We start from the raw sequence: 12,246 nt of genomic DNA on the forward strand, positions 1-12,246 counted from the left end.
TTATGAATTTGAATCTAACGAAGTTCCTGAGGTTTGATTTACAGTAATTTGTATAGCATTGTGTAGTTTAAAAATTGCTGAACATTGATTAATTACCTGGAATTTATAGCAGACGCTCGGGTGTAGATCAATTCTTCTTTGGGTGTATTTTAGCTAGAAGTGTGGGTGTATATACACTTTACTGGTTTTTTGTTATTTTTAATTGAGTTGTTGTTATTCAGGTGTATTATATCAGACATGATTGGGTGTGTTTTTAGTTTTTGACATGGTGTATTCTGCAGCCTGTGTATTGACAGTTTATGGCTTTAAAGGTCATTCTGTAGTTGAGTTGTTGCGGTTCGGGTGTATCATATTAGACATGATTGGGTGTATTTGAATCATATCTATGGGTGTATTCACAGTTCTGACATGGTGTATTGTGCAGCCTCTCTCGGTTGTTGATGATGAGCTTGTTCCGAAGGTCGGAATGACCTTTACCACCCTTGAAGATGCCGGAAAATTTTACAGGAACTACGCCAAGGCTACAGGTTTCTCTACAAGAGTTCGGTGCACAAATAGGAAGGGAAACGAGATTAAGAATCAACTAATTACATGTAGCAGAGAGGGAAAATGGAAATCTAAAATATCTCCAACCGAGAAGACCAATCCGACAGCCGGTTTAAACTGTCCTGCAAGAATTTATATACACACATTGAAGGATGTCGGTGCTTGGATCATTTCAAAGGTTGTGCTAGATCATTCACACCCCTGCTGTCCAAGCAAAGCAGAGATGCTCAAACAGCACAGGGAACTAAGCATGTCCATTCATCGTACGATAGAGAATAACGATGAGGCCGGTATCAGACCAAGCAAAACCTACCAATCATTTGTTGCGGCTGCCGGGGGTCACCGCGAGTTAAATTTTATCGAAAAGGACGTGAGGAATTACATTACCAGGGAAGTGCGGAATGTTTCCGAACAAGAAGATGCAAAGGAATTCGGGAAATATTTCTTAAGAATGAAAGAGAAGAATCCGAATTTCTTTTTTGAGCTCGAACTCGAGGAGGATCAATCGATTAAGCTGGCTTTTTGGGCCGATGCAAGAAGCAGAGCTGCCTTTGAGTATTTCGGAGACGTCATTTCATTCGACACCACCTACAATACAAACAGGTAACAAACTGTCCATGTTTATGATGCTAAATTAATTTATTTTTACGAATCCGCAGCAGAGGTGTATATTGGCTGTTTCATTGGGTGTATTCGAAGCATTTGTTGGGGTGTACCTAATGATTTTGCATTCTGGACCATGGTAATTCGTTTCAGGTATAATTTGGTCTGTGGTTCTTTTGTCGGGGTGAATCACCACGGTCAGTCAACACTTCTCGGATGCTCTTTGATGAAGAACGAAGAAATTGAATCATTCAAATGGTTATTTCAATGCTGGCTTCGTTGCATGGGAGGAAACACTCCGAAAGGGTTTCTCACCGATCAGTGCGCGTCAATGAAAAGGGCTTTAGAGTCCTGTATGCCAACAACAGTTCACCGCTGGTGTATTTGGCACATCATGAAGAAGATTCCAAGCAAATTAAACAGGTACAAGGGACATGCCGATATCGAACAACAAATGAGCCATGTTGTTTGGAACTCTCATAGCAAAGACTCATTCGATAGGAATTGGAACGATTTTCTGCTGAATTTTGGTCTTGCGGACAACAAGTGGCTTTCAGGTAATGTGTTTTTAAAATCTGCAGCAGAGGTGTAAATTGTACGATCTCTCGGGTGTATTTTACAGTTTGTGTTTGGGTGTATTATGCAGATCTGTACGAAGACCGTCACATATGGGTTCCTATCTATCTGGATCACCACTTCTGGGCAGGGATGAGAAGCACACAAAGGAGCGAGAGCATGCATTCATTTTTTAACAAGTACATCACCCGGAACAGCTCGCTCATTCAGTTCGTCAAACAGTACGATAATTGCCTCGGAAGCAGGGAGCAAGCAGAGAGAGAATCAGATGCTGTAGATTTTCATACGGTCATACCGTGTGCAACCAAATCCTCCATTGAAGCTCAGTTTCAAGATGCGTACACTCACGCAAAGTTTAGGGAAGTCCAAGCACAATTCAGAGGAAAGGCGAATTGCATCACCAGATTAAAGAATTCCGCTCTAGGCTATTCAGTATACGAAGTCAGAGAACAAGTTTCCAGCTCAATATTCAACAAGTTCGCGGTTACCTACGACTAAGTTGCAGCCGAGGTAAAATGCCAATGCTTATTATTCGAGTCGAAAGAGATACTGTGCCGTCACGCACTAAGCGTGTTAAGCTTCGAACAAGTAAGCCAAGTGTCCCCTAGATATATACTGGAACGATGGAGCAAGAAGGTAAAGAGGCGACACACACACATCAAGAGCAGCCACGACGAGCCACTAATGGAGCCAAGAAGCAAGAGGTTCGACCAATTGGTTTTTCGTTCGCAAAATATTTGCGAATTTGCCTCCGAATCGGAGGAGCTGACTGCAATTCTGCACCGTGCGTACGATAACGTCATGGCCGAGAAGGAAGCATTAAAAGCCAAAAGGAAGGGGACATCTTCTTTATCCCACGAAGACGCCAACTTGGAATCCGTTAACGAGCTTCAAAGCCCGCCAAGGATTTGAACAAGAGGACGTCCAAAAAATAGGCTAGGTTCAAAGCTGGAGAAACAGATTGCAAATGCCACAAAGAAGAAGAAGACTAAAGTTTTAAGCGAGGTAAAAGTAATGTTCTTTAAATTTGTGGCGATTGAGTTTATTTTTCTCGTTAATAGTTTAGCTAATGCGTGAGTGTTATATTCAGATAAACCTGTTTGATACTTCATCAACGGCGCATTCAAATTGCAGCCAATATCAAGGACACGTTATAAATTATCAGTTCAGGGTACCAGCAGCAGGGGATAACTCTTTGGGTGTATAGTTATATAGAATATGGGTGTAAAAGCACTGTTCTTTTTGGGTGTATTTTTATAATTCACAATTAATATATAGACACATATATAGATACATATAGAACAAAAGCTGTAAAAATTCACAGGTTATGGGCGTATATTTCAGTTGATGTTTTTCTTCATATTTTAGTACATGTAATTCATTCATTTTGAATACAGCACAGACAGTTGGGTGTATATTTTATTCAATCTTGGGTGTATTATTAGACTTGCGTTGGGTGTAACAGTTATATAGATACATATAGAACAAAAGCTGTAAAAATTCGCAGGTTATGGGCGTATATTTCATTTGATGTTTTTCTTCATATTTTAGTACATGTAATTCATACATTTTGAATACAGCACAGACAGCTGGGTGTATATTTTATTCAATCTCGGGTGTATTATTAGACTTGCGTTGGGTGTAACAGTTTATAATTTACGTTTATATATGCCTTGATTTTTTGCTTCATATTTTACCACCTGTAATACAGCTTTTGAATACATCACAGGCAGTTTACCAGCACAGATAGTTTAACTATCGGAAAAAATATACATGGAATAGAAGTTGTTGATAAATGGCAAATATTTACATCATTTGTTCAATTTACAAACTACCCAGCAGTTGGATTACCCAGTTTCTATATCAGCAGAATTAATCTGACAAAACGGACTCAATAATACAGAGGATGACTTCGACAGCCTTATAGCACTACTCTCTCTAATTGACCGATCTCTCTGTTTATTCATCTCACTGAATAGTATCCGGGAAGCATACTCCACTCTATAGTGGTCCACCTCCTCCTACAATTAAAAAGTATGTTATGTTTAAACAGAAATATTAATTCAGTAAAGTAATACAGAGTTATATAGTTCTAAAGACAGTTACCTGTGGCCAATTATCCCATTCATACTTCCCCTTTTTAATGTTTTCCGGCTCAATTAACTCAAGCCACTTCATTATGTAGATAGCGCAGTCATAGTTGAAAACGAAGAAAATAAATTACAAATCTCATTTAGGAAAGTTTAATGTTCAGAGTCACAAATTTATACCTTGTTTTTTGGCCTGATATTTTAACATACGAGGCTTTAATTTCCTTCTCCTTCTCGCCTTTCTCCAGAGGTTTCCCGCCGGCATATGTTATCAATCTTGAAAATACATATCCCTTAAATACCAAAACAAATCAGTAATACACCCGAATGAATGGACAAGATACACCCAACTGAATATGGAATATACACCCAACACAACCTTCGAAATAGACCTATCTATTAAAGTAAAGAAGACAGAGGCAACTTACAGTGAATTTATTAATGTCCTTTCTCTCATCACTTGGAGCTTTTTTGTGTAGCGGGTCAAGTATTTGACATTTCCGCTTTGTTGTATTTATCAACCATAACCACCAATGTCCCGAGTGGCAAACAGGAGCAAAAATCTGAAGGATTGCCACATTTCAACAGTGTGTTATTTTATTTGGCATATAAGTAAATAAGCATACTAACAAATTTAGGAAACGAAAACTTACATATGGATGCGAACTTAATTTTTTTCTATCTATGAAGTGAATGAAACTCGGGTAGGCTTCCACCCTGAATTCCTTTTTCGTTTTCGGGGATATGAATTCTCCCCTTGGGTGATCCGAAAGTGCCATGCTCTGCAAGAATTGCGAAACAAGAAATGAAATACTGAAAATACACAACTTACACCCAATCTAAGCTAAAAAATACACCCAAATCAATGCATAAAATACACCCAAAGTTCGTAGAAGTAACACTTACCACAATATCGGGGGGAGACGGTATATTTGTTCCTGAAACCTCTTTTCATTTTTCTGGTTTAGGATGAGGCAGATGGCAGATACAATCTAGAAATATATGTCAAAATCAATTTTAAATTAATAAACATTGCAGTTGACTTTGGTGTAAAAACATTAATGTTAGTCTAAAATTACCTGAGATTCTATATCACTTTTTGCCTGGAGGGATGCAAGGTGCATTCTCATCAAAATGTATTCTCCTTGGCCAATCAGAGTGCATATCTCCTCATACTCGTCAGTATCGCCATTTGCATCTTCCTTCAGTCTCGTCCCCCAGATGTAGCACTTTTGTTTCATATCATCCGGAATTTGATTTATTCCCCCAGGAGTTTCAAACTTTGCAGAACTTTCTCCCCCAGTCTCCCTCTGAATTTGTGGACTTTCGTCTTTTCCCTTTGCCGCACTGCTTGCTAATTTTTGGACCAAACTGTCTAATTGTTCTAGCATAGTTGCAGTTTCTGGAGATTTTTCCCTTTCTGTCTCCTGCGTTGACGCTCCCTCCTGGCTTGAAACTGTCAATCCAAGGCTGAATGATGGCATCCCTGGATTTGTTTTAGGAACATAGGTTGCTGTCCGTGCCATCATCAACAGGGCAACAACGTCTTCTGCGGCTGGATGACTGCGTCATTATGTATAAGAATAAGAGTAAGAATAAGAATATACGGATGATAAGCAAAGATTGATTTTAGTCTGATGAACTTACATTTTAGTTGGAGCTGGGGGAAGCTTGGGTGTTGTTTCTTGAAGTTGTTTGGGGGTTTCAAGAGTGCTGCACAGTTACACAAAATTAATCATGGCGTAAAAAAAATTGATCAGGAACAATATACACCCAAACTGTTAGCAAATATACACCCAAACCCTAAATAAATATACACCCAATACTATTTTCTTACGTTTCTCTAGTCCCTTCAATCTGTAGCATAGGGGTTGGTTCGAAATCTGCGTCAGTGGTTGTTTGTTGGGATGCCGGCACAAAAACCTGGATCGGGACTCTAAACAAGAATAAAAATGAAAGGTTAACAACGTATTTGAAAATAATAAGGTTATAAGGTTGAAATATTCTTGGAAAACTCACATTGCAAGCGCTTCCGACGGTGTTTGTTCCCTAACAACCATCATATTCGAATCAGTCGGAGTCAACCTAAAATACACCCAAAGAAGGTCAAAAAATACACCCGAACAATTCAAAAAGAAGACGGGCTTTGTTTTTTGAGAACTTACATACTTGCAGTTTTTGCTTTTTTTTGCTGCCTTTTTCTTCTTGAATAAAATAATAAAGGGCTTTTTTTTCTAAAAAAAATATATACAGAATTAGAAGTAGAAGGTATTAGAAGAACAAAAGTAACGGTTATTTGAAAGAGAAATTACATGCTCTGTGACGGCTGGTTTACACTACTCTGTTCTGTGCGTCCTTGAGAGGAAGGATCATCACTTCCCAAGTTCACAGCCAGTAGTCTAAACAGATTTCATGTTATTTAAACGAAATATACATCCAACTTAGTAAACAACATACGCCCAACTTGATCCACAAAATACACCCAAATTGTTTCACAGAATACATCCAAATCATGATAACAAGATTTTATTAAATAATAAAGCTTCTTACGTTTCAGAGGACACATAGCGACCTTCTGTCGATCGCAGGTCAGCTTGGTTCTCCCTGCGAAACAAGATACAATTATTAGCAAACAAAAGACACCAAAATCTCAAATACACAGCCCAGCAAGACATACCCCTCTGCAGCAGATTTATCAACGTTTTCCCTTAGCCATTCATCGAGTTCGTCACTTGATATTTCATATCTCTCACTACATTCATAAAATAAGACGTTAACAAAAATAATTACGATGATAGACTGTAGTATAGCTTACGAGGTACTGTACCCGTCAAAGTATTGATCTTCTTCAGGAGGTGAATCCTCCACAACAACTTTTTTTTTTGTTGTGTTCTGGGTGGAAAAAAAAAACAGTACCAATCAGAAATAAAAAATTAATTTTATCACAAAATTTTATCCAAAGAATTGCTTACTTTTTTGGAGTTGTTTTTGTTTTTTTCTTTTTCTTCTCCTTCTCCGCAGGTGATGATTCTTCGCTCCTATAAGTTAATAATAGACACTTCAATTAATACACAAAATCTTTATAATGAAGCCAAAAGAAAGGAGTATTAATTTCAGGACATTACGCATCACTTGGTTCAGATTCAGATTCTGAATCAGAATCTGACTCCTCTTGCCTCTGCTTTCTTTTTCTTGAGTCCATTCTAGAAGGCAAACAATTGTCATTTAGAACATACTAAAAATACACCCAAATGAATTCACGAGATACACCCAACTAAATATACAATATACACCCAACGCAGCAAACGAAACACACCCTGCTTAATAAGCTACATACACCCAACGTGGACAAACAAAATACACCCAAACCGAAAAAGAAATTACACCCAAGTATGGTACTTACTTTTTCCCCTTTTTGCCAGGGTGTTTTCTTCCCGAATCCTCTGAGTCTTCTTGAGCCTCAGACTCAGAGGTAGAAGTGTCACTGTCAGTAGTTTCTGTCTGCGAAGACGATGTTGGGCTCGCCTTCCTTTTTTTTATTTTTTTTTTATTTCTTGTTTTTTTTTTATTTTTTTTTCATTTTTTCTCTTGTCTCTGCCATCTTCACAATCCCTTGAAACATGAGATATTTTAGTTAGCAGCATTCGGGTAAATGAAATACACCCAACTTATTATGTTTACTTACCAAAATTTCCTCTCTTTCTGCGGTCATTCTTTCCACCAACTGCTCCTTAGTCCAGTTGGCAATCCAGGGCTTTGGTGGTCTTTCAGTCCTGTTCTTGCCTTTGTTTTTTGAAAGATGAAAGTAGATTATCATCAGGGCGAAGAGGCAGCCATTAATTGCCTTCTTCTTCTTCTCCTGGTAGTCTGTGATGCCCTTGATCATGAAGGTCAAAACATGCCCCCCCAGTTTCTCTCCGATATGCCGTCCATCTTAAAAATTAGGGCCAGGTGCACGGGCGATATTTTGTTTATCGTCGTTGGCAAAAGGAACGCCATCTGTATGTAGAGGATGAATATCCTCTTGAACATCAGGCGTTCCTCTTCGTTGCCAACGCCGATTTCCATCATTTCATCGATAAGACTTTTGAGGGTCTTACCCTGGAATCTTCTATAAATTATTTTGTCATCATCAGAAAGTTTCTTATACTCAACTTTCTCAGGAAATAGATTTCCTACAAAAAGGAAGACAACAAAGCATCCAAGTCGGTTCAAATACACCCAAGCATCAACTTAATATACACCCAAGCAACAACTTAATATACACCTATAATTTTGAGCTAATTACCTGTTGCATTGATGCCAAGCGCATCACCTATTTTTTTTGGGTTATTTGGAAAGAACCATATCCTGTCTTCAGTCTGTTCTCCCCAAGTTTGAAGTTGTTTGCCAGCTCCCTTAAAAGTTGGTGTTCCATCCTTAATGGTGGGATGTGCATCAACCCACCGAATCCAAGATCCCTCACAATCGCCTTCTTCTCCTCAGTCATGTTTCTGAACTTATCATTCAGGAGATGTGTGGCACATTTAAGGTCTTTTGTTTGGTTTCTTGCTGCCATTTTCTCTAAAACTAAAAATACACCCAAAGATATCAGTAATATACACCCATATATATATGACTCAGATACACCCATTAATAACAATAAGATACACCCATTGATAACAGTAAGATACACCCATATATATGAGTCAGATACACCCAAAGATATCAACAAGATACACCCATTGATTACAGTGAGATACACCCATAGATATTATTCAGATACATCCATATAGATATCAGTCAGATATCACTCAACCATGCTTCAATATCAAGCCACATTACAAGGTTAAGCAGTTTACACCCCCGAATCTACGGAATAAACCCCCCAAAAATCAACAAAAATAGCAGGAGAACTTAGAACAACAACGTAGAATGACGTAGAACTTAGAAGAACGACGTAGAACTTAGAACAGTGTAACAAAGAAGCAAGAATAATAGTAATCCCTAGAAGAACGACGTAGAAGAAAAAGTAAAATATACAGGAATCTTAATGGACTTACGTTGAGTATTGTTGCTTTGTTTTTTCTTCAGATTCTTCACGGAGAGTTTGATGGTGTTTTGATGGAATTTTCGAACAACGATTTCTATATTTTGAACTTTGATTTTCGCTCGAAAATGGGAGGGTTTCCTTGTTTTCAAAGCGCCTTGAGAAATGGAAGAAGTGGAAGAAGTGGAAGAGTCTGCCATACGTAACCGTTCGAGTGTTGAGTGCGTGATTTTGACGCGCCATGTTATCTCTTTTCATGCGCGTGAGTTCTCTTTGAGTTGGGCCAACTTGTATGCTTGTAGGCTTGTATGTGTAGCAGGCCCGTTAAACAAATGAGTGATTTGATGATGCGATTAATCCAAGTCGATTAAAGAATGATATAATTGCTATTGAAAAAAATAAACCTTATTGATAAAGTGAGTTGCATCAAGTTTTATGATAATTACTTTAACAGTTATATTTAAAAACCAAAACTAAGCAGGTGAAACAATCCCTTTGGTCACATGTCTCAATTCAATTGGCTGTCCATTTATAGCTACTATAGCCAGCGAATTAGTGTAGCCCCCCCACAGACGGCACCGTAATTCATATTCTTTATTGACTTGATCGATCTATATTCTATCCAAGAAGGAAAGAGGACAAGCGTTTGACGAAATTGAAGGCAGCGTGAGATTGAGGATTGTGGATATGATAAACATGGTCCTCTTGAGTCTCCTCGTAAAGATCCAATTCTCCAAGCCAGCCACTATTCTTGACAGCATCGTAGTACCAAATTCCTCTGTCCCTTAACTTGTCTTTGCCGGCAACACAGATCAGCATCTTAGAGCATCCAAGTCCAGCCAAGGTTGGTGCCCCATCAGCCATTGGATTGATCATAGGGCAATCAATCCCACCAGGGGCACAAGGGAACACGAAGTTCCAAACTTTAAGCATGTAGTCGGGGGTAGCAATAGCCTGTTCTGACCCGATCGGTTGTGAACCATAGAAGAATGGATGGGAAAGAAAAGCACCCAACACTTTGACAGAAGCAGGTAAAGTCTCAGAGCCAGCACGCATAAGCATGTTGTGAACGATGTTCCCGCCAGCGCTATCACCTCCTAGGAAAACTCTGCTGAAGTCACCGTGGTTGATCAACCATGGCTCCTTGTTGGGTGGGTTTGGAGAGGAATAATGAGCGGCAACCCATTGAAGAGAAGCCCAACAGTCATGATATGCTGCTGGGAGAGGGTGTTCCGGTGCGAGCCTGTATTCTACAGAGACAACTATGACATCAACTTGGGAGACAAAGCAGTTGAAGTGGGAGTGGTAGGATTGAGAGAAAGCGGATTCAAATAAGAATCCACCGCCATGGAAGTAGACCAAGATGGGGAGTTTGTTGTTGTGAGTGTGTTTTGGAAGGTAAAGGCGAGCGGAGATGGAGGGTTCGTGTGAGATGAGTGTGTCTTTGGAGGAGACAGTGAGTTGTGGGTCGTCAAGGGAGGGTGGCACAAACGGGGATTCTCTGAGGCGTTCCACGGTGCCATCCTTGTACACCCTCACCACAGTGGGAATCTCTGCGGCTATCTCTTTGCTGTTGTTGGTCGTAGATGAAGCCATGTTTGAGACACACACAGAAAGAGAGGAGAGGTCTATTTATTCTTTTCTTCTGTGCGAGAATGAAATTGAAGTGATGATCAAATAAAATATAAAGAGAAGATGGGGAAATACTTCTTAACGTTTATGTAATTCATGTATGCTTAAAACGTCAAATGTGGAGTGCGGACATATATAATGACTCTCATCTTCATCTAGAGCACTTAAAAATGAAAATAAAAGAGAAATGCTTGTCCTTGTGATTTGTGACAGCAAACTACTACAGCGATTTGAATCCATAATTTTCAATAAAGCCAAGGTGAAGCTACATGCCATCATCGGCAAATCCTAAGCCAGATCAAAATATTAGATTAACATCCTCTAAATTTTGAATTTTTTTTAAGAATAAAATATGATCTTTTACTATTTATTTTATAGGATGATACCCATAAAAAATAAAAAAAATAAAAAAAAATTATTCAAAAATAAAAGATCACGTTTTAGGTTCTAAAATAAAAATTTAAAATTTAAAAGATCTAAATTCTATAATATTAGTACCAATCTCATATTATATATAACTGCCGGATTTTCCTTGGTCGCTGGGTGCAGTCCAATTTGTCTTTTTTAAAAAACATAAAAAATAAAAAACAACTTTTAATGTCGATACTTTTATTCAGTGTAAGCTGAACTATTTATTTTGGCTACATTAATTTCATTGTCTCCTTTGTATTATACAATACAATTTGCACCTTTTGTTTGTATAATTTAAGTCATTTCTTCAGGAAAAAAGTTATTTATTCCATGGTGTCAATTATTTTCTTCTTTCACCCACCATACTTATCTATTGTTTTCTTTTGTTTATTTTTTCTCTTTTTTTTTTCTATAAAATATAGATACTTTGCTAAATTATCATGTTCGCATCTCGGATACATTTTGAACACAACATTTATTCGATATGCGTGTTTATTGTATTTAAACGCGTCTTAATAAAAAATAGAAAAGTTTTCACCGAACACACTTGAGCACACATAAATAACATCATCTGTCAGCGTGTTCAGTCATATTATTAACATGTATTCTTGAAATAAGTTTAGAAATAATATATATTATTATTTATTAAAATAAAAAATATTTTAAATATTTTATATAATTAAAAAAGACATTAAAAATTTATTTTATATTATAATATCAATAAAATATCAAAATATCATTATTTTTTATCAAAAAATACTTTATATTTTCTAGAGTAAATAGTCATTTCTGACCATGAAAGATTTGAACGCTGACAAAACTAATCATAAAAAATTAAAACTAAAGTTATACCCATACAAGATAAATTTTGTTTAACAAAAATGACCAATCGTTAAATTTTTATTTATAATTCCATAAATACCCCTTCTCTTTTTCTCTTCATTTCTTGTCTTTCTTCCAAAATCACCACCACCTTTCAAAACCATCACCACCACAGTTTTAAAATCTACCATTCCACTAGATCTACCCATCTTCTTCCTCATTCTCCGAACAAACAAAACAACAAACACTTTCTCCGTGTTTGTTCATGTTGCTATTATTAGATTCTGCCCTAATTTTATAATTGGTTAAATGATACCTTTAAGATTTGATGTAGTGTGTAAATTTTAATAAACCACTTTTGAGCATATTCTGACTATATGTACATGCTATTTAAGATGTCTGCTTGACATATATAGTGCATAAATGTTCATGAGTATACTTTTAGATATTCGAAGCATTGAATTTGAGATATTAAAACTAATCACCTTAATATCAATTGTTTGGTGTGGACAAGAATCAAAGAGCATCTCGTGGATG

General features: G+C 37.5%; 2 protein-coding genes across 2 annotated transcripts; both read right to left on the reverse strand.

The window, feature by feature from the left end:
• Nucleotides 1–4,717: 4,717 nt before the first annotated feature.
• Nucleotides 4,718–7,040, reverse strand: LOC112799658 (uncharacterized). Its single transcript, XM_072238090.1, has 7 exons — nucleotides 7,032–7,040; nucleotides 6,493–6,614; nucleotides 6,366–6,419; nucleotides 5,835–5,900; nucleotides 5,653–5,751; nucleotides 5,183–5,378; nucleotides 4,718–4,774 (listed from the first exon to the last, which is right to left on the reverse strand). The coding sequence occupies exons 1-7, from the start codon at nucleotides 7,038–7,040 to the stop codon at nucleotides 4,718–4,720; spliced, it is 603 nt and encodes a 200-aa protein (XP_072094191.1).
• Nucleotides 7,041–9,233: 2,193 nt separating this feature from the next.
• On the reverse strand, nucleotides 9,234–11,053 carry LOC112801251 (2-hydroxyisoflavanone dehydratase). Its single transcript, XM_025843884.3, has one exon. The coding sequence runs from the start codon at nucleotides 10,438–10,440 to the stop codon at nucleotides 9,463–9,465; it is 978 nt and encodes a 325-aa protein (XP_025699669.1). The 5' UTR covers nucleotides 10,441–11,053; the 3' UTR covers nucleotides 9,234–9,462.
• Between the last annotated feature and the right edge of the window lie 1,193 nt (nucleotides 11,054–12,246).

Source organism: Arachis hypogaea, chromosome 5 (genome assembly GCF_003086295.3).
Source record: "Arachis hypogaea cultivar Tifrunner chromosome 5, arahy.Tifrunner.gnm2.J5K5, whole genome shotgun sequence".
Classification (NCBI taxonomy): Eukaryota; Viridiplantae; Streptophyta; class Magnoliopsida; order Fabales; family Fabaceae; genus Arachis; species Arachis hypogaea.